The sequence below is a fragment of the Mobula birostris genome, chromosome 2 (assembly GCF_030028105.1).
Source record: "Mobula birostris isolate sMobBir1 chromosome 2, sMobBir1.hap1, whole genome shotgun sequence".
NCBI lineage: Eukaryota > Metazoa > Chordata > Chondrichthyes > Myliobatiformes > Myliobatidae > Mobula > Mobula birostris.
Genome location: NC_092371.1, coordinates 129,878,948 through 129,902,447, shown reverse-complemented (window position 1 = coordinate 129,902,447; position 23,500 = coordinate 129,878,948). Strand labels below are relative to the sequence as shown.

The following is a 23,500-nucleotide window of genomic DNA, read 5'->3' as shown; positions in this document are numbered from 1 at the left end:
TGTCTTGTCCTGGAGCCACCCCGTACCTAGCTCCCTTCCTGTCCCTTGCCTCCGTCGGATAAGCCAGGCCATCTTGCTGTTACCTGCGGTTGGTTCTGTCCCTTCCTGTCCCTTGCCTCCGTCGGGTAAGTCAGGCCGTCTTGCCATTACCTAAGGTTGGTTCTGTCCCTTCCTGTCCCTTGCCTCTGTCGGGTAAGCCAGGCTGTCTTGCCGTTACCTGTGGTTGGTTCTGTCCCTTCCTGTCCCATGCCTCTGTCGGGTGGTGATCCGCGCCCTGCCCAGGAGTACCGCGCCCTGCCCAGGACAACTGCGCCCTGCCCAGGAGGAGCCTGCCTAGCCTCAAGTCTGAAGATTCCAGCCTCCTGCCTAGCCTCAAGCCTGAAGACTCCAGCCTCCTGCCTCCTGCCAAGCCTCTAGCCTCTAGCCTCAAGCCTGAAGACTCCGGCCTCGTCCTGCCTGCCTGCCAAGCCTCGTCCTTGCCTAGTTCTGGGGTCCGAGCCAGAGGCAAGACTCAGGTACTGGGTCCTTGTCCAGTCTCTGGCTCGGAGTCCAAGCCCGGGCTCCTAGCTCTCTTGTCCAGTCCTGTTCCAGGTTCCTGATTTTCCTGTCCATGTCCTTGCCCTCGCCCTGTATCCTAGTCCTGTCCCTAGTCCTTCAGTGTCTGTGTCTTGCACTTGGGTCCGTTCCCAGCCACCTCCGTATGACAGTAAATCTGCATTCTTTCCAGTTTACCACATTTTTCCAATAACATGGTGACCTAAGCTATGTACAATACTCCAAGTGTGGCTTCACCAACGACTTACATAACTACAACAAAATACTCTCCAACTTTTTAAATTTCTATTTTTGCACTATTTACTTAAATTAACTATTTTATATATACTTACTGTAATTCATAGTTTTCTCTATTATGATGTATTGCATTGAAATGCTGTCGCAAAGACAACAAATTTCACGACATACGCTGTTGGTATTAAACCTGATCTTGATTCTGACGTCCTACACTCAATGCCCTGACTAACGAAGGAAAGCATGCTGAACACCTTTTTCACCTGTGACATGACTTTCAACAAGCATTGCATTTGTGCTGCATTACGCTCCCTAGCGCTTTGCTATTCATAAGACAAGTATGACTTTCCGAAGTGCATTACCTCACACTTCCCTGTATTGAAATCCACTTGCCACTCTTCGGCCCATTTCTAATGATCAAGAACCTCTGTAATCGACAATAATCTTCTTCAATAACAACACCACCACCTCATTTTTTGATATCTGAAAACTTACTAAAACATAGAAATCTACAGCACATTACAGGCCCTTCGGCCCACAATGTTGTGCCGACCATGTAACCTACTCTAGAAACCGCCTAGAATCTCCCTACCACATAGCCCTCTATTTTTCTGAGCTCCATCTATCTATCTAAGAGGCTCTTAAAAGACCCTTTTGTTTCTGCCTCTACCACCTGGCTGTGCATTCCACACACCCACCACTCTCTGTGTAAAAACTTACCTGTGACATCCCCCTCGTACCTACTTCCAAGCACCTTAAAACTGTGTCCTCTCGTGTTAGCCATTTCAGCTCTGGGAAAAAGCCTCTGGCTATCTATACAATCAATGCATCTCATCATCTTATACACCTCTATCAGGTCACCTCTCACCCTCTGTCGCTCCAAGGAGAAAAGGCCAAGTTCACTCAACCTGTTCTCATAAGGCATGCTCTCCAATCCAGGCAACATCCTTGTAAGTCTCCTCTGCACTCTCTCCATAGTATCCACATCCTTCTTGTAGTGAAGTGACCAGAGCTGAACACAGTACTCCCAAGTGGGGTCTGACCAAGGTCTTATATAGCTGTGACATTACCTCATAGCTCTTGAACTCAATCCTATAGTTGATGAAGGCCAACACACCATACACCTTCTTAGCAACACTGTCAACCTGCGCAGCAGCTTTGAGTGTCCTAAGGACATGAACCTAAGTTCTCGCAGATCCTCCACACGGCCAAAAGTCTTACCATTAATATTGTACTTTGTCTTCAAATCTGACCTAATGAAATGAACTACTTCACACTTATCTGGGTTGAACTCCATCTGTCACTCCTGCATCCTATCGATGTGCTGCTGTAACCTCTGACAACCCCCCCAGACTATCCACAACTCCCCCAACTTTTGTGTCATCAGCAAACTTACTAACTCACCATTCTAATTTCTCATCCAGGTCATTCATAAAAATCACGAAGAGGAGGATTCCTAGAACAGATCCCTGAGGCACACCACTGGTTGCCGACCTCCATGCAGAATACGAACCACCCACAAACACCCTTTGCCTTCTGTGGGCAAGCCAATTCTGAATCTACAAAGCAAGGTCTTCTTCACCTAATGGGGCGCCCAGAGATAAATGCAGTACTCCAGATGCGGCCCAACTAGAGTTTTATAATTCATAACTTTTGAATTCAATGCCTCGATTCATAAGACCAGCATGCTATATGCTTTCAGCTTGTTTGTCTACTTTCAGGGAGATGTTGAGTTATTGAGTTTGTCGTCAGTGCTGATCCCCAGTATGTTGGTAGTAGTGATAATGCCAATGAGTATCCAAGGGCTCTCTTCTTTTGGAGGTGACCACTAATTGGCATTTCTGTGGCACAAATATTGCTTGTCCTCTCACTAGGGTAGGGGTGACAAACCTATGTCTCATGGACCCATGATAGCACGCAAAGAAACTTTTGTTGGCATGGTGGTGCCACCCCTTGTCTCTTTAAACCCTAAACATTATAAAAAGATACATAAAGATGATCTTTACTGCCAAACGAAACAATGAATGATATTTTACAACCCAGGAGCAGTGAGATGTTTTCACAGGAAACACTTTACACCAGCTTGGCGCCAGCAAGATGTTTGTGAGAACAAGTGGCATTGGATGATGTGTTTTGAAACCCTCGCAGACCTGGTGTATGCATCAGTATTTGGATAGTACACGGTTGGGCCAGTTGTCATTGGTTTCACTCTGTTTATAGTTTTTCTTCTGTCTCCTAGTATTCTTAGATCCAACCCCCCCCCCCACCCCATAGCAAAAGAAACACCAAACAGCATGTCGGCCTCAGATTTTAGCAAGGTACAAAAATAACAGGGTTGCTGTCAAGAATAACTTCAACTTCCCTAATCTAGACTGGGAGGTCTTTAGTGCAAGAGGTTTAGATGGGGCAGAATTTGTTAGCCATGGTGAGAAAGGAATCCTGATATAATATGTGGACGCGTCGACTATAGGATAGGCCATGCTTAATCGAGCACGAAGCAATGAAGCTGGTCAGGTGACAGATCTCTCAGTGGGTGAGCACAACTCCCTGACCTTCAGCATAGCTTTGGAAAGGGGTGGGAGCAGACAGTTTGAGAATGTTTTTAGTTGGGGATGGAAAATTATGATGCTATTAGGCAGGAAGTTGGGAATGCAAATTTGAAACAGATGTTCTCAGGGAAATGCACAGTGAAAATATGAGGGTTGTTTAAAAAACACATGCATGGGGTACTGGATAGGTTTGCCCCATTGAGGCAGGAAAAGGATGGTAGGGCAAAGGAACCATGGTTGAAAAGAGAAGTGGAACATTTAGTTGAGGGGAAGCAGGGATCAGACTGATCTCATGAGAGTTGTAAGGTAGCCAGGAAGGAGCTTAAGAAGAGCCTTAGGAAAGCTGGAAAGAAAATGGGAAAGCCTGCGCAAGTAAGGGTAAGAAAAAGTCCAGAGTGTTCTACACACAGGCGAAGAACGGGGAGTGACTGGAGTGAGAGTAGGAGCAATCAGTGCGAAAAGAGGAATCGTGCCTGGCCCCAAGGGGAAGGAGGAAGGTCCTTAATGAATATTTTGCTTCAGTATTCACCAGAGAGAGGGACCTTGATGAATGTGAGGTCAGCATAGAACAGGCTAATGTGACGGAACATGTCGAAGTTAAGAAAGAGGATGTGCTAGAACTTCTGTAAAGCATTACAATAGCGAAATTCCTGGGACTGGATGGGATATTCCCCAGGTTACTACAGGAAGCAAAGGAAGAGATTGGGTCACCTGTGGTGATTACCCTTGTGTCCTCACTAGCCAAGGGAATGGTTCCAGAAGACTGGAGGGTGGCAAACGTTACTCCTTTGTTCAAAAAAAGTACTAGGGATGATCTTGGGAATTATAGACCAGTGAGTTTTACATCAGTGGGGGGCAAACTACTGGAGGGGATTCTTAGAGACAGGATTTACGAGCATTTGGAGGAGCATAGTCTGGTTTAGAGGGGCAGGTCGTGCCTCATGAGCCTGATTGATTTCTTTTGAGGGAGTGGCAAAACAAATTGGTGAACGTATGTGAATGTGGTGTAGATTCGGGCAGATGGAGCTTGTTAGCCGTGGTTGGTAGCTCACCCAGCAGAAGGAAAACTCTGATCTCAAACCTCCTCTGCCTTTTGGGGAAGGCTCTGGGAGTAAACCCCGAGGGAAAATTCCAGAGCTGGAGTCTCTAAGGCAGTCCTGCGCTGAGTTCAACACCAATTGGCAACTCCTGCAATGCTGCTGGTGTCAAACTGTATTGGTCTCTGCCGCTCCTTTGGGTTCATCAGACGCATGGAGAGGGCAAGCTTGCTAGATGGGCAACAGTTTGCTCCCCATATTGTACTGTCCAGGCTTGCGTATCAAGACAGCTAGGACACAACGTCCATGGTAGACCCTGACTGACGGAGGTCTCACATACTTGGCAATCGACAAAGTTCCCCATGGTCAACTCCTTTAGAAAGCCAGGGAGTATGGCATCCAGGGCATCCTAGCTGTGTGAACACAGGATTAGCTTGTCCTCAGAAGGCAGAGGGTGGTAGTAGATGGAGCATGCTCTGCCTGGAGGTCTGTGACCAGCGGAGTTCCACAGGGATCTGTCCTGATCTGACCCCTGCTCTTTGTGATGGGGTTTATAAAAGACATAGATGAGGAATTGGAAGGGTGAGTTAGTAACTGCAGATAACACAAAGGGTGATGATGTTGTGCAAGGACATCACCAAGGATGGACATTGACTGGGATACAGAGCTGGGCTGAGACGTGGCAGATGCAGTTCAATCCAGAAAAGCGTGATGTAATACAATTTGGAAGGTCAAACTCGAACGCAGAATACAGGAATAAAGGCATGATTCTTAGCAGTGTAGAGGAACACGGGGACCTTGTGGCCCATGTCCGTAGATCCTTCAAAGTTGTCATGCAAGTTGATAGGGCGGTTAAGAACGTGTATGGTGTGTCGGGGAGGTTACAAAGGTGTATGGCGTGTCGGCGAGGTTGAGAAGGCGTATGGCCTGTCGGGGCGGTTGAGAACGTGTATGGCATGTCGGCGAGGTTGAGAAGGCGTATGGCGTGTCGGGGCGGTTAAGAACGTGTATGGCGTGTCGGGGCGGTTAAGAACGTGTATGGCATGTCGGGGAGGTTGAGAAGGCGTATGGTGTGTCGGCGAGGTTGAGAACGTGTATGGCGTGTTGGGGAGGTTGAGAACGTGTATGGCGTGTCAGCGAGGTTGAGAAGGCATATGGCGTGTCGGGGCGGTTAAGAAGGTGGCGTATGGCGTGTCGGGGAGGTTGAGAAGGCGTATGGCGTGTCGGCGAGGCTGAGAAGGTGTATGGCATGTTGGGGAGGTTGAGAAGTCATATGGCGTGTCGGGGCGGTTAAGAAGGTGGCGTATGGCGTGTCGGGGAGGTTGAGAAGGCGTATGGCGTGTCAGGGCGGTTAAGAACGTGTATGGCGTGTCGGCGAGGTTGAGAAGGCGTATGGCGTGTCGGGGAGGTTGAGAACGTGTATGGCGTGTCGGGGCGGTTAAGAACGTGTATGGCGTGTCGGGGAGGTTGAGAAGGCGTATGGCGTGTCGGCGAGGTTGAGAAGGCATATGGCGTGTCGGGGAGGTTAAGAAAGCGTATGGCGTGTTGGGGAGGTTAAGAAGGTGGCGTATGACGTGTTGGGGAGGTTGAGAAGGCATATGGCGTGTTGGGGAGGTTGAGAAGGCGTATGGCGTGTCGGCGAGGTTGAGAAGGCATATGGCGTGTCGGGGAGGTTGAGAAGGCGTATGGCGTGTCGGCGAGGTTGAGAAGGCATATGGCGTGTCGGGGAGGTTAAGAAAGCGTATGGCGTGTTGGGGAGGTTAAGAAGGTGGCGTATGACGTGTTGGGGAGGTTGAGAAGGCATATGGCGTGTTGGGGAGGTTGAGAAGGTGTATGGCGTGTCGGGGAGGTTACGAAGGCGTATGGTGTGTCGGGGAGATTAAGAAGGTGTATGGTGTGTCAGGGAGGTTACGAAGGCGTATGGTGTGTCGGGGAGGTTAAGGTGTATGGCGTGTTGGGGAGGTTAAGAAGGTGTATGGCATGTCGGGGAGTTTAAGAAGGCGTATGGCTTGTCGGGGAGGTTAAGAAGGCATATGGCGTGTTGGCCTTTATTAGTCAGGGGACTGAGTTCACACCGTGAGGTAGTGTTGCAGCTCTAATAAACTCTGGTTAGACCACACTTGGAGAATTGTGTTGTTTTAGTTGCCTCATTATTGGAAGGATGTGGAAGTTTTAGAGAGATTTATCAGGAAATTGCCTGGATTAGGGAGGATTGAGTGAATTCAGCTTTCTCTTTAAAGCATAGGAGGATGAGATGTGACTTGCTGGAGGTGTATAAGATGATAAGAGGCATCGATAGAGTGGACAGCCAGTGCCTTATTCCCAGGGCAGCGATGGCTAATATGTGGGGGCATAATTTTATGGCGATCGGAGGAAAATACAAGGGTGATGTCAGAGGTAGGTTTCTTTGTTACGCAGAGACTAGTAAATGCATGGAACGCAGCTTTGGACACAGAGGCAGGTACATTAGGGTAATTTCAGAGACTCTTACAGAGGCACATGGATGAAAGAAAAACGGAGGGCTCTGTGGGAGGGAGGGATTAGACTGATCTTGGAGTAGGTTAAAAGGTCAGCACAACATTGTGGGCCGAAGGGTCTGTACTAAACTATTGTTCTATGTTCTCATCACTCGTGAGTGAACACTGAATATTCAGTGATAATCATGATGAATACTGCTGGTAGATTAGTGTCACAGTTAATACTCTGTGAGCCACTGTTTTCGGTGATTAACTTGGTCAGCTCTAATTATAGGAGTAAACTTACTGACTAAACTAGTGCTACATGCATAACTCAAAACTAAATACAAGCCAGTATAAAATATTTGTCATTCAACACCATAATTCCCTCCAGGCTTGACAAGAAGCTCAGAGTCCTCGGCCTTCACCCTGCCTTGTGCAGCTGCATCCTGGACTTCCTGTCAGATCGCCGGGAAGTGGTGAGAGTGAGTTCCCTCACCTCTGCCCCTCTGACCCTCAACACAGGTGCCCCTCAGGGCTGTGTCCTAAGCCCCCTCCTTTACCCTCTGTATGCCCATGACTGTGTCGCCACCCACAGCTCCAATCTGCTAATTAAATTTGCTGATGACACTACACTGATTGGCCTAATCTCAAATAACAACGAGGCAGCCTACAGAGTAGGAGTCATCACCCTGACACAGTGGTGTCAAGAAAACAACCCCTCCCTCAATGTCGCAAAAAAAAGGAGCTGGTTGTGCACTACAGGAGGAGTGGAGACAGGCTAACCCCTATTGACATCAATGGATCTGGAGTTGAGAGGGTGAACAGCTTTAGGTTCCTCAGTATACACATCACCGAGGATCTCACTTGGTCTGTACATACCAGCTGTGTGGTGAAAAAGGCACAGCAACGCCTCTTTCACCTCAGATGGTTGAAGAAGTTTGGTATGGGCCCCCAAATCCTAAGGATTTTCTACAGGGGCATAATTGAGAGCACCCTGACTGGCTGCATCACTGCCTGGTATGGGGACTGTACTTCCCTCAATCGCAGGACTCTGCAGAGAGTGGTACAGACAGCCCAGCGCATCTGTAGATGTGAACTTCCCACTATTCAGGACATTTACAAAGACAGATGTGTTAAAAGGGCCCAAAGGATCATTGGGGATCCGAGTCACCCCAACCACAAACTGTTCCAGCTGCTACCATCCAGGAAGCAGTACCACAGCATAAAAGCCAGCACCAACAGGCTCCGGGACAGCTTCTTCCACCAGGCCATCAGACTGATTAATTCACACTGATACAATTGTATTTCTATGTTATACTGACTGTCCCGTTGTACATACTGTTTATCATAAATTGCATATTGCACATTCAGATGGAGACATAACGTAAAGATTTTTACTCCTCATGTATGTGAAGGATGTAGGTAATAAAGTCAATTCAATTCATCGTTAGTGCAGCAACAAGTCTCACTGAGAGTAAAGTATGTTTATTTATCTTTCCTTCACCTTCACCAAAGCCTCTAATTTCATTTGTGTTCACATATATGTAAGAATACAACTGTTATTTTACAATTGCCTTTTTAAAAGATTATTATTTCTAATTTTAGAAGTGTTAGCTGCTTTTATTTCAATCTGTTACACTGTCATTAATAATAAAACAATGAATACACATTAACAACTTGCGCTTTTCCCTTTTAAAATCCATAATTATTGTTATTAATTAATTTATTCATGATAACTTCTGCTTAAAATCACCTTGGCACATGAGAGAATTATTGCTCTACAAAGGTTTGCCACACCTGATTAGGCCAGTCCTGATTCACGTACTGGCTGCTTAACTTGCTGAGGATTTAATGAGTGGAAGTGAATGCTGTGCAATCACCAATAAACATTCCCACATCTGACGGTTCATGGATCAGAAGCATTAACTGTAGTTCCCTTCCCACAGAGCCACGGAGCATTTTCAGTGCGATATTCCCAGCCACAGAAATGGGCAGGCCTCGGCTAGTGATGTCAGATCCTGGAGCAGTGGATTTCAAGTTCACAGATTTCAGTGCAGAAATTCCCAGTGCGATACTGAGAGCGTGGGTGAAGAACTTCAAACACAGGGTACTGGATCTCAGCAAGATAAACTTTTTAGTTAGCTGGACCTCCCATGTGCTACGATTATGGCAATTGTGAAAAGCCACTTTCACTTTGGTCTGGACGCTAATCCACAATAAACATTGTGAGGCATTCTACCAGTTTATTTAATCACAGCTCTGCTGTTTCCTCAGGAATTCCACTGGTATGCCTGGCTCTCAGAAGATCTGAAGATGACCATATTTGGACAGAAAGAATATGGGGTGGGGTGGGACAGGAGTAAGGAAGAGGGGGAAGGAGGGATGAACGGGGATGAGAGCAACAGTCAGAGCATGAGAGGGTGAGCGAGTAAAAAGAGAGTAGGGGAACAGGGAGAGAAAGAAAGAGATGGACTGTAGGCATTTGCAAATAAAACCAAGTGAGGCATTTTATGCTCAAAGAAACCTATAACACATTTTATTGAACTCCAAAACCTACACACAAAATTGCGCTGAAAACCTTTACGTAATAGCATCATCACATCAGACCAGCCTCTTGAAAAGAAACCCCAACTCAATATCGGTGGTTGTGAATTATGTACATTCCTCCCAGTTACATTACCCTGCACAGACCCCCCAGAATTCACTAAAACCGACATTGTGAGCCTGTCTGGAGATTGGACAAGCTGCCCCACTCAGGTCCTGTGTTCCATGGATGGAGGACCCATAAGTGCCTCTGCTCATCCAGAGGTACATTGACACACTCATGGTCGTGTTGTGACACCAGGGGCAAGGCAATGGAATACTCCAAATCTTGGTGGGCCAGTTTAAGGGGACCTACCAAAATACGTTCAGGTTTGCCCTCTTATCTATGAGAGAAGACTTCTGTCCCCATTCCAAAACACATAATGGGCCATCGTAAGGGGGCTTAAGAGGATGTTGGTGTGCATCATGGCAGACAAAAACAAACGAGGTGGAATATAGGTCAACAGGAACCCAAGAGGATTACGTCAGGATGGGGGTAGGAATAGGTGAAAAGGAATTGAATTTACTGACGAGGGTGGAATGCTGTTGAGATGCCGACTGGGTGGTGGCGGTGTCAGGAATAAAATCGCCTGGCACTCGTAACGGCTGCCGGTTTTCCAGTTCAGCGGCGGACATTTTGGAGCTGTTCTCAGCCTCAGCAGGACCCATGGGAGATGATCATGACAACACTCATCGGCCAGGGAAGCCCTCAGAGCAGCCTTTAAGGAGCGGTAAAACCGTTCGCATTGGCCATTGGACTGCGGGTGATACGCTGTGGTGTGATGTAGCCTAACGCCAAGCGCCTGGGCCATCACAGCCCAGAGGTCTGATGTGAATTGGGGACTGCGGTCAGAGGAAATATTTATGGGGATGAGCACCCGAGCCACGTCTGCAGCCGTTGTCGAGGCGAGAGGGGTGACCTCTGACTCAGGGACCTCAAAAGGTGCCAGTGGCAGCTGAACACGACGGTTAATTTTTACCACACAGACTGCAGCCCAATCATGTACGTCCTTTCTGAGACCATCCACACCAACTATAGTACAACCAGTTTCCGTGAGGCCGTCTGGCGCAGATGTGAGAGACCATGTATGGAGTTGAAAACAGTCTGTCTCCAGTTTGCCGGCACGATGGGGAGAGGGCAACTGGTTGAGACATCACACAGGAGAGAAACCCCAACTTCCCCAAACTTATTGTTGGCCAACCCCAGGCCCAGACCTGGACCTCTGGGTCAGTCGGCTGTCATATGGGCATAGTCAATCCCTATGTGTACGGCCTCAACAGCTGACCATGAGAGGCAATTAGCCACGGCATTATCTTTCCCCCTGTTATGTGTATATCAGTTGTGCATTCAGATATGTAGGCCAGATGGCATTGCTGCCGTATAGACCAAGGGTCTGGTATTTTGGCCATCGTGTGCATGAGGGGTTTGTGGTCAATGAACGCTGTGAAACAGCAACCCTCTGGAAGAAAATGAAAATGGCAGACAGCCGAGAAACTCACGGTCAAGCATGCTGTACTTCCTCTCGGGGGCACGGAGCTGGCAGCTGAAGAAGATGGGCAGCTGCCACATGCCTCCCCAACACAGGTGCCCCCCAGGTCTGCGTGCTGAGCCCACTGCTCTACACTCTGCTCACACATGACTGCACGAAACACCCTAGTAATCACATTGTCAAGTTCAATATTGACATTGACTGTGGTGGGGCTCATCACCAACAACGATGAGACGGCCTACAGAGAGAAGGTGGAAGAGCTTGAGACCTGGTGCCAGACAAACAACTTCTTCCTCAGTGTCAACAAGGCAAAGGAGATAGTTATCTACTTCGGGGGAACTCACACCACTCACACCCCCCTTTACATCGGCAGCACTGTGAGCAGTTTCAAACTCCTGGACTCACATACAGCCTCTCATGGCCCCAGAACACATCCTACACGGTCAGGAAAGCTCACCAACACCTCTGCTCTCCGAGGGGGCTGAAGAGAGCTGGACTTTGTGCATTAATACTCACAACCTTCTACAGATGCGCAGAAGAGAGCTGCATCACTGCTTGGTGTGGAAACTGCACCGCGGCAGACAGAAAGCCTCTGCAGCAGGTAGTCAAGACTGCCCAACGCATCGCTGGCACCAGCTACCGCCATCAAGGACGTGCATACAGAAGGCACTGGAAAAGGGCCGACAACATCATAAAGGATTCTGCCCACCCTGCTCATGGATTGTTTGTCCTGCACCCATCAGGGAAGAAGCTACATACCATCCAAACTCAAAAACAGTTGCGTTCCGCAAGTAGCAAGGTTGATCAACACCTCCGCCCACTAACCCACCCCCAACCACCACGACTTCATTTCCTGCCAGTCACTCCTGTGCCTAGCGTCACTTTGTGTACATACAATCAATGTATATAAGCTACCTTATGTATTTACATTTATTGTGAGATTTTTGTGCTGCATCAGATCTAGAATAACGATTATTCTGTTCTCCTCAGCACTAGTGTGCTGGAAATGACATTACACAGTCTCAAACCTGTACTTCATCATTGGCCTTACAATGTCCCCCCGGCACCTGGTACGGCCCTGCCCCTGTGCCCAAATATTGAGCTGTTTGTGCACTCATTTCTTTCAACGAGGCAGCCATTGCTGCCATAGTAACCACCAGTCTAGCTCCTGCAGCTTTGACTCTGTCAGCTCTCTGCATGCAGCCTGGACTTCACCAGCACCTCTTCAAAAATTCCTCAGTGTTCCCATTCCTGCTGGGACTTGTTCCCTTTCCTGCTCCCTCTCCTCAATGCTCCTTCGAACTCTCAGCACCAGACGAGGCCATTCAGTCCAGCAGCCTGTACTGGGCTTTTAGAAGATTCTAGTCGAGTCCCACTACTCTCCCCTGCTCTTCAGCCTTATCCTGACATTCTGACACCTGGACCCCATCACTAGGTGAACCCCAGGGGGCCCTGAAGGCTTTCTCCCCAAACTTTGCCCGTATAACAGTTAGGAACTTCTCTGAGTAACTGTCCAACTTTTCTGGCAGTCTGTAGAGAGGAGGGAACATGGGATGAGAGAGGAAGCCTTGGTCATATCCCTGTCGAACAGATGAGAGCAGCAGCAGGGTAGAATGAACTGCGTGGGGACGTCACTGTCTGTTGCCAGGACTGGCTTGGCTGACAAAAACAAGGCTGCACAGGTTTCAGGTGAGGGGGAGGAGGCCTAAAGGGATCTGAGGGGAAATGTTTCCCTCTTTACCCATGTGCTGCCAGAGGAAGAGGTCGGATCTGATGCTATCACTACATTTAAAAGATATTCAGGCAGACCCACTCTGTAAGCAGGCAAGGCTTAGGATCGGGACCTAGAGCGATTAGTGTAAATGGCCAGAGAGGTCGGTACAAATCTGTTGGACCAAAGGCGTTGTTTCTGTGCTGTATGACTCCATAATCGCTGTATGAGTTGGCCAACTCCCAAACGAGGTGAGGGACTGGGATAGTGGCTGCAAGTGGATGAACCCACACAAGGGATACACCTACCTGCATATTTGTAACTCGACTCGACAGCAACTGAAGCGGCCCAGACCTGCACTAGCACATACAACAGCACAGGAAGGGGTAAGGCCCTTCAGCCCACAATGTTGTGCTGGACTACTTCCAACTATCCCTCCATTCTCTGCGCATTCCTTTGCCTGTCTAAGACCCTGTGACTTGCCTAATAGGCAAGAGCAATGTACTGACAAGTGACATACATGTCACAGATCATCTCCAGCAGGAGAGAGTCTTTTCCCTCCTACATAGCTGATAACCCTCTATTTTTCTTATGTCCATGAGCCTGTCGAAGAGTCTCTATTGCATCGGCCTCTATCCCACCTCCGGCAGTGTATCCAGGCACTCCCCACTCTCTGTGTACAAAACCTACCTCTGACATCTCCCCGAAACTACCCTCCACTCGAACGACCTCCCCTGTACTGGCTGTTGTTGCCACAGGAATAAAGCACTGGCTGTCCACTCAATTGGTGCCTCTCATAATCTTACTATAAAGGTGCCTCTCATGCTCCTGTGCTCCAAAGAGAAAAGCCCCAGCTTGCTCAGACTGTCCTCATAAGACACGCTCTCTAATCCAGGTAGCATCACGGTAAATCTCCTTTGCCCACTCTCTGAAGCATGACTTGACATGGATATTGATCACAGTTCCAGACTAGGTTCAATGTTAACTTTGTGATTCACGTTCAAGGACCCAAATCCCTCTGAACATTCTGATCTCCAATTATTTACAAGAATGCTCTTTCTTTCTATTTTTATATTCGAAGATGACCTCACATTTTTTCCATCCTGCCGATCCTTGCTCATTCAATTAACCTGTCCATATCCCCCATGTGCTCCTCCCAGTCAACAGTGGTACTGGGCCGTGGCAATTTGTGGCAGTGGCCAGCTTTGAATTCATCGAAGTTCAGAAGTTGACAGCCAGTGCATTCACCAACTCCATTGCCCCAGGCTGCAGGACATCAGGTCCTGTGCATGTGGGCAGGCTCTTTGGCTCACCATGTCTGTGCCAGCCATCATATCAATTTAAACTGCACACCTACTCGCATGCAATCCCCATCCTTCCATTCTTTTCCTTGCTAAACGCCTCTCAAACATTGCTGTTATATCAGCTTTCAGCCTATTAAGAATTCCACGATGCTAATCTTGCTGAGCTCCTCATTCACACCCGATGGCTTATGATATAATTGAATACCATCATCCTTCAAAATTTCCAGGCTTTCTGTGACTCCCTCCAGACAGACACAAACAATTTATTTAACTCCTTTTATTCCCATTGTAACTTCTGTAAATACCATTAGTCTAACTTATCCTTCCCTTCCTAAACACTTAAGGAAGCTTATTCAATTTAGTTTTATGTCTCTCATTAGACGTACCCAATTTACTTTAATCTTCATTGAAGCTTTACAAGCCTTTTTTCCTTTAATCTAACATCCTCTTTATCCCCACTTGTTAGACAATGCTGGACCACTTTCCTGTTATTTTTGCCCCTCCCATATATCACTTGTAAAATATATTTCTGAAATCTAAGTGTTAGCCATTGTTTGGCTGAAGATGAGGGTTCCTAACCTGGGGTACACGGACTCCTCGGTTAATGGTAGAGTTTCATTGCATTAAAAAGGTTGGGAACCCCTGGCCTAATGGATGAAGACAAAATTGAGTAGCACAATTAGGGTAGGAGAGATGTCTAAAGGTAAGGGGATAAGAGGTTTCAAAGAGAACTGAGGAAGATTTTCTTTTCTCCCGGAAGGGTGGTTGAATCTGGAAACATTGCCTGAGGGAGTGGTGGAGGCAGAGACATTTAAGGCCAGCACTTGAAATGCCAAGGTGTAGAAAGCAACAGTTCCAGTGAAGGGATTGAAGGGACATTGCCTCAAGATTCAGGAGTGTAGGTTTAGGACAGAGATGAGGAGGAACTGCTTTTCCCAGAGAGTGGTGAATCTGTGGAATTCTCTCCCCAATAAAGCAGTGGAGGCTTCCTCAGTAAATATATTTAAGACAAGGTTGGATAGATTGTTGCATAGTAGGGGAATTAAGGATTATGGGGAAAAGGCAAGTAGGTGGAGATGAGTCCATGGCTGGATCAGCCATGATCTTATTGAATGGTGGAGCAGGTTCGACAGACCAGATGGCCGACTCCTGCTCCTATTTCTTATCTTCTTATTTCTCCCATCATGTCCCTTTTCACTGACCTCCTTCAGCTAAGGGGTCTGACTGTAACCAGGTGCCCCTTAGTAACTTTATCCCCTCCCTGATGCATCACGGTCAGAAGCTTAGACTCCAGCTCATCAATTCTGAGTTGAAGTTCCTTGAACTGAAGATTTAGTCACGGTGGATCACAACGATTATCAGTTTCTCTTCATAGAATCACAGAATGGTTAAACTACAAAAGGACACAGTAGGAGCTGATTGTCTACTTGAGAAACTCACATCAATTATGATGTTAGCTAAAGGAGAGGTTCTACACACGGAGTTTTATTTCTCTGGAGCATTGAAGGCTGAGGGCTTGGGAAGGATAGTATGGACTCAAAGGGCCAAATGGCCTGTTTCTCTGACTCTAGAGCTCTATTGATGTGGGTTTAGTGTCAAATATGGACCAGGTTGGATGAGAATGACAATTCCCTCCCCTAATATTGGTGTTAAACCCAATCCCAGCGGTTCCATCGGCACTGAGAATAGATTTGTTTTCATAATCAGATGCAGTGGCAGGGTTTAGACTTGTATTTCTGGATTGTTAGTCCAGTACTGGGAGTTCCTTATCCTACCAGCCAGCAGTATCCGATTCGTCCACCCCGCGCTGCTTGCCTCAATTCTTCTCAGATATTTAATGCTCCTTCTTTACTCAGTCCTTACCTCAACGATGTCCATCGTCTTTCAGCACCGCACTGCACACTCTGTTCTACACATTGGGCTTAACTATGTGAAATACACCCACAGGGCGAGACACATCACTGACCATGACACACCCACAGTGAAACTCCCCCACCAACAGCGAGACACACCACTGACCATGACACACCCACGGAGTGAAACTCCCCCACCAACAGCGAAACACATCACTGACCATGACACATCCACGGAGTGAAACTCCCCCACCAACAGCGAGACACATCACTGACCATGACACATCCACGGAGTGAAACTCCCCCACCAACAGCGAGACACACCTCTGACCATGACACACCCACAGAGTGAAACTCCCCCACCAACAGCGAGACACACCACGGAGCGTAACTCGCTCACAGACAGCGAGACACATCCACGGAGTGTAACTCGCTCACAGACAGCGATACACATCCACGGAGTTAAACGCACCGATGAGGAGAGACACCCACAGTGACATCCACCCAACCCAGCCAAACTCGCGCATGAAACTGCGAGAGAGACAGACCCACCAACTGTCAAACTGAAATTATACAACACACTGTCTCACACACGCACACGCATAAAATAATCACATACATTAATACGTGCCGCTGTCAAATAGCACAAACAGTAAAAAGTATGCAACACACAGGCAGACCTTTCGCGGTTATGTTGTGCCTGGTTGGTTTGTGATGCGTCTGGTTTGTTTTGGCTTGTATTTGGTCTGTATTGGCCAGGATCCGGTGTTACTTTCCCTCGGTTGTTTTTTATTTTGTTGGGGTACGATGAGGTTTAGCTGGTTTACACCGCATGCATTTAGCTTCTCTGGTCTGAGCTGCCCCTGTGGCGGGTTGCGAGGGGTTGATTCACCTTGTGCTGGGTTGATGCTTGGCTGTCTGAGTTTGGTTTGCGGGATTGTGCGAGTGCCGTGGTGCACTCGATGTTGTTGCATTGCTTCGCTAATCCCTCAGCCCTCCACTTCCCGTCCGCCCACACAACCGCACCCCCGGGACGGATGCGTTCAAAGGGTCCTTACCCATTCCAGGGATAAAGGTGTTGAGGAAGAGGCAGAAGACCGCCAGTGGGAAGGGCATGTAGGGGATGGCCGCCCTCAGCCTGCCCTTCTTCTCCCTCACTCGGACCACGGTGCCCAGATTATGGGACAGGCGGTTCCGTGACCCAGCCCAGGCCTTCGGCTGCGGCACCTCCTTGCCCCCGGCCGCCTCCTGGAGACCTTGTTCCTGGGCGGATCCCGCCGCAACCCCGGGCTGCTCCCGATCCGATCCCGGATCCGATGGTCGTGCATTGATCCCACTTAGATCCTGGGCGGATCCCGGGCCGCTCCCGGTTTGATCCCGATTTGATCCTGGTTGATCCAGTTTGATTCCGGGTGCGTTTTTCATGGGTGGAACCCGATGTGATCCCTACTGACCCAGTGCGTTCCCGGATCTGCTGTTCCTGGATTGATCTGTGATCCTGACTGATGGAATGATCCTGGACCAGTTGCAGACTCCGATGGGATTCCGGATTTATATTCGGACTCAGTGCTCCTGGTGTTCGTGAACTGATGCCGGGTCCACAGTTCCGTCAACTGCCGCTCGTGTACTGATCTGCAACTTTCAACATCCAAGATGCCCCTGGATGAATCCCGATTAATTGACTCCGGTCTGCTCCTGGATCCGCGGATGCAGTACCGATCTGCTGTTATCCTGGATTCCCGCCCTTGCCGTTTTCCTCGCTGAGTCGGGCTCACTGAGCTGAGCATTTGGCTGAAAGAGCGCGGGAGTGAGCGTAAGCGTACTCTTAAAGAGACAGTAGCATCCGGACCTCACTCTTAAAGGGACAGTCATCCAGGCCTCACCCTTAAAGAGACAGAAGCATCCAGACCTCACTCTTAAAGAGACAGTAGCATCCAGACCTCACCCTTAAAGAGACAGTAGCATCTGGACCTCACTCTTAAAGAGACAGTAACATCCAGACCTCACTCTTAAAGGGACAGTAGCATCCAGACCTCACTCTTAAAGGGACAGTAGCATCCAGACCTCACCCTTAAAGAGACAGTAGCATCTGGACCTCACTCTTAAAGAGACAGTAACATCCAGACCTCACTCTTAAAGGGACAGTAGCATCCAGACCTCACTCTTAAAGGGACAGTAGCATCCAGACCTCACCCTTAAAGAGACAGTAGCATCTGGACCTCACTCTTAAAGAGACAGTAGCATCTGGACCTCACTCTTAAAGAGACAGTAACATCCAGACCTCACCCTTAAAGGGACAGTAGCATCCAGACCTCACTCTTAAAGGGACAGTAGCATCCAGACCTCACCCTTAAAGGGACAGTAGAATCCAGACCTCACCCTTAAAGGGAAAGTAGCATCCAGACCTCACCCTTAAAGAGACAGTCATCCAGACCTCACCCTTAAAGAGACAGTAGCATCCGGACCTCACTCTTAAAGAGACAGCAGCCAGACCTCACCCTTAAAGAGACAGAAGCATCCGGACCTCACCCTAAAAGGGACAGTATCATCCAGACCTCACAATTTTGGACATTGAGCATTGGTTTCCATTGTACTATCTCACACCAGAACATTGAGATAGTACAAGGGAAACCAAGAAAAGAATGCAAATGAAAGTTTTATAGTTACAGAGAAGGTGCAGCATAGACAGACAAAAAGGTGCAAGGCCAAGATCCATTCTTATCGTACTAGGGGATTCATCAATATTTTTATAACTGTGGCACAGAAGTTGTCTTGGAGCATAGTGAGACATGGTTTCTAACTCTCATATCTTCAACCCAACTAGTGCATTCTGACCATGGTCTCAACCCAACTAGACCCAAATTCCTCCAAGACTCCCCCCTCCATGCACCTATCCAAGTGCTACCTAATTGGTAGCGTTGTAGCTGACTCAACCCACTTCCTCCAGCAGTTTGTTTCATATACTCACTACCATCTGTGTGGATCAGCAGATCCTCTTAAATCTTTCCCCTCTCACCTTAAATCTATTCTCCCTAGCTTTGATCTCCCCTTTCCTGGGGAATAGACTGTGACCACCACCTACTTCATCTATGCCAGTCCTAACTTGAAACACCTCTGAAAGGTCTCCTCTCGTTCTTCTGCATGCCACGGAATAAAGACGCAGCCTGGCCAACCTCTCATTATAACTCAAGCCCCCTAGTCCTGAAGACCAGAAGACATAGGAGCAGAATTAGGCCATTTGGCCCATCAAGTCTGCTCTGCCATTCTATCATGACTGATCCTTTCTTTCCCATCCTCAGCCCCACTCCCCGGCCTTCTCCCTATAATCTTTGATGCTGTGTCCAATGAAGAACCTCATCAAGATTTGCCTTAAATACACCCAATGACCTGGCCTCCACAGCTGCCCTCTTATCCTAGACTCCCTCACCTTGGAAAATATCCTTTCAACATCTACTCTGTCTAGGCCTTTCAATATTCAAAAGGTTTCAATGAGATCCCCCCATCCTAAATTCCAGCGAGTACAGACCCAGAGCTATCAAACATTCCTCCATATGATAACCATTTCATTCCCAGATTCATGCTTGTGAAACTCCTCTGAACCAATGCCAGCACACCTTTTCCCAGATGAGGAGCCCAAAACTGTTCACAACACTCAAGGTGAGACATCACCAGTGCCTTATAAAGCCTCAGCATCACATCCCTGCCCTTGTATTCTAGATCTGTTGAAATGAAGGCTAACATTGCATTTGCCTTCCTCACCACAGACTCAACCTGCAAGTTAACCTTTAAGGTGTTCTGCACAAGGACTCCCAAGTCCCTCTGCATCTCAGACTCCTAGATTTTCTCCCCATTTAGAAAATAGTCCGCACATTTATTTCTACTACCAAAGTGCATGACCATTCATTTTCCAACATTGTATTTCATTTGCCACTGCCTTGCCCATTCTCCTAATCTAAGTCCTTCTGCATCATACCTGTTTCCTCAACACTACCTGCCCCTCCACCAGTCTTCATACCATATTCATAAAACTGCAGCATGCTGCTGTGCAGAGGGACTTAGGAGTGCCTGTGCATGAATCACAAAAGGTTGGTTTACAGGTGTAGCAGGTGATCAAGAAGGCAAGTGGGATGTTGGCCTTCATGGCAAGAGGGATTGAATTTAAGAGCAGGGAGGTTATGCTGCAACTGTATAGGGTACTAGTGAGGCTGCACCTGGAGTACTGTGTGCAGTTCTGGTCTCCATACTTGAGAAAGGATATACTGGCTTAGGAGGTGGTGCAGAGGAGGTTCACCAGGTTAATTCCAGAGATGAGGTGGTTAGACTATGACGAGAGATTGAGTCGCCTGGGACTATACTCTCTGGAGTTCAGAAGAATGAGGAGATTTTGTAGAAACATATAAACTTATGAAAGGGATAGATAAGATAGAGGCAGGAAAGTTGTTTCCACTGATAGATGAGATTAGAACTAGGGGAAATTGCCTCAAAATTTGGGGGAGTAGATTTAGGACGGAGTGAGGAGGAACTGCTTTTCCCAGTGAGTGGTGAATCTGTGGAACTCTCTGCCCAATGAAGCAGTGGAGGCTACCTCAGTAAATATATTTAAGACAAGGTTGGATCGATTTTTGTGTAGTTGGGGAAATAAGGGTTATGGGGAAAAGGTGGAGTATGGAATGGCGGAGCAGGTACAACAGGCCAGATGACCTACTCCTGATCCTATTTCTTATGTTTGATCTGCAAACTTGGCAACAAAGCCATCTATTCCATCATCTAAAGCATTGATATACAGCATGAAATAGACCGGGCAACATCCTCCTAAATTATTTCTATGCTCTTAGTAGTTTAATCACATCTTTCCTACAACAAGATGACCAAAAGCTAAAGCTCTTGACCCTCTTGACCTCAGCACAATTGTTAACATTAATGAGTGCACCAACCCCTCTCATTCTGAATGAGTGCACCAACCTCTCCCATTAATGAGTGCACCTTTAAAGAGACGTGATGTGGAAATACATTCTCGTAGAACCAGGTAGCTTGCAAGTAACTTCTTCGAGGGACAGACAACATATCAATTGCCCGTAAAGCAGGGGTTCCCAACCTGAGGTCCACGGAGTCTTGGTTAGTGGTAAGGCTACATGGCATCAAAAAGGTTGGGAACCCCGATCTAAAGGATTGAGAAAATGATAAGCTCATCCTTAAAGGAGCAGGGCAGAAGAAATGGCTTCTGCCGGTTCCAGTGGAAGAAGGTGATATGTAAATCGAAGGAAGCGCACAAGAAAAGCTCCCATCAAATATACATTGGGCCAGATCACCCTCAGGAGTCTACTGATGACAGAGGATTGTAGAGAGGTTAAAGCACACAGGAAGGCCAGGTCTGTGCTGGCTCTCTAGCTGTGTAACTCTTCAAGGTCTAACCCTGTCTGCATCCATAATCTTACAAAATTTACCTCAAAAATTCCTTCTCAAACCAGCCTCCACCATACCTGCAGAGAGGGTGTTCCAGATTCCAGCCACACCCTGTGTAAAAAAAGTTTTGCTACAAATTCCTTTTAATTCTCTACCTTTTATTTTTATTTGGACTTCCAGACAATGCCACTCAGCCTATGCTAGTTCTCAGCCCAATCTCATTCCCCCTTCTCGTTTCCCTGTAATCTACTCCCTCTCCTGATTCTCCTACCCTTCACCAATACTTTAGAGATAATTTACAGTTATCCTGACAATCCCTTTTGAGATGCGTGAAGAAACTGGAGCACACGTGGGAAACCCACATGGTCACAGGGAGAATGTACAAACTCCGCACGGACTGCACCTGAGGTCAGGGTGAATCTGGATCAAGGTAACTGTGAAACAGCAGAACTACTTGCTGTGTTTCTCCATTTTACATCTGTCATGTTGGATCGGGTTTGCCATTCCAGCAAGTGAGACAGGAAATGCACTGACTTCAAATAGGTATACTGATCAATTATTTACAAACAATAAAAAATTGTCCAAACATTCATATTCCCCAAGTTACAGACATATTCCCCAAAGTTCAAAGCTGAAAATTCAACAAACATACTCAGTTAAAAGTATGTGCAGAGCATAATTTCCCAATGGTCATGTGCATTATTGCCTAAGACAAAGGAAGAAGAGAGCAAGCCCCTTCCATGGTGTTATTTTATACACCAGGATATTTGAAACTGGACACCGGGCATCCAATGGGAAAAGCAGCTGCAGTGTCTAAATTAACCAATCATAACAGAAGTGACCTTCAACAATCAGAAGAAGACACGCCCCCACAGGACAACATCTGTGCCCTCCTCCAGCGGGAACAGTCTCCCTCTATCCACCCTCTCCTGACTTCTCATTAGTTTTCTGCACATCCCGTGCTGTACTGTTCTACCAGGTTTCTCCTGAAGAAGAACAATCCCCATCTCAGGAACCAATCCAGGAACTCACCTCTGGACCCTTTTGAATGCTGCTGCATCCTTCCTACAGCAACCTCCCTTCCATGAACTCTGTCCATACTTCCCACTGCCTTGGGAAAACAGCAAATGTAATCAGCTCCCCACCCTGGCCATTCTCTCTTCTCTCCGTTCGCACTGGGCAGAAGATATAATAGCTTGAGAACACGTACCACCAGACTCAAGGCCAACTTGTCATGAGTCCTACAGCAAGGTTTCTCAATGCCATGAAGCACTGAGCTTCTAGGGTTCCTGAGCACCCGTAGTTACTAATCAACATCTTAACTAGAGTTTTCAGTTTAATCTTGTCAAGTTAATTGTGGCTGGTACATGTTTCCCACAGTCTTTGATTATTTAAAGAGCACTCTCGTTCAGTGCCTGAGTGCGGTTATCATGTTGGAGGGGTTAGATTACCTCGTGGTGTCACTCAGTCGCTCCTCTGGGGCTCTGATTCCAATGTTTAACCTTTTGTTTCCCTCTCCCTGGGTATCCTGCAGTTCCTCCGCGCCTGGCTCCAGTCCCTCGTGAGTGTACCGTGACACAACGTTTATCCCACTGTGATAAGATTCTGGACTGGACCTTTCGATAAGGATGAACCCTTTCCTCATCATGGCTCACGCACATCTTTGTCAACTCTGCACTCTCTCAGTAACTGCTTTCTTTGTATCACTTTGGAATTTCTGTCTGGATGGCGTGCAAACAAAAGCTTTCCGCTGTATCTCGGTACCTGTGACAATAATAAACCGATTATCCCAACTCCCTCACCTCATGGTACAAGTTTAATGGAGACACAGGGCAAGAGACCGCAGATGCTGGAACTTGGAGCAACAAACATGAGGTGTCTCATCCCAAAAAGTCGGATATGCATTTCCCTCCACTGATACTGCCCGGCCCTGAAGAATCTCTCCGGCATCGTTTTATGTTGTTGTTACAAACCAGCATAACTATCTGTCTGTCTATTATTTATTTACTTACTTGCTTAGTGATACAGCATGCTAACAGGCCCTTCTGGCCCAATTACACCCATGCGGCCAATTAACTGCTAACCCATCTGTACGCCTTTGGACTGTGGGAGGAATCCGGAGCACCCAGAGGAAACCCATGCGGTCATGAGGAGAACGTGCAAACTCCTTACTGACAGTGGCGGGAATCGAATCCAGGTTGCTGACGCTGCAGTGACATCATGCTAACCGTGATGCTAGCTGCAGCTCCTAAACTGGGCCCAGCACGTGATTCTCTGGAATTTCCGCACTATTCAAGGGGATCCCACCACCAAGCACGTCTT

General features: G+C 47.6%; 1 protein-coding gene across 1 annotated transcript in view; it reads right to left on the bottom strand.

The window, feature by feature from the left end:
* stum (stum, mechanosensory transduction mediator homolog) overlaps positions 1-17,556 on the bottom strand; it is a 33,200-nt gene extending 15,644 nt beyond the window's left edge. The window contains exon 1 of the mRNA XM_072248103.1: positions 16,834-17,556. Within this exon, the coding sequence (XP_072104204.1) occupies positions 16,834-17,200 (367 nt within the window). The 5' untranslated portion in view covers positions 17,201-17,556. The remainder of the gene's footprint in view (positions 1-16,833) is intronic.
* Positions 17,557-23,500: the final 5,944 nt, after the last annotated feature.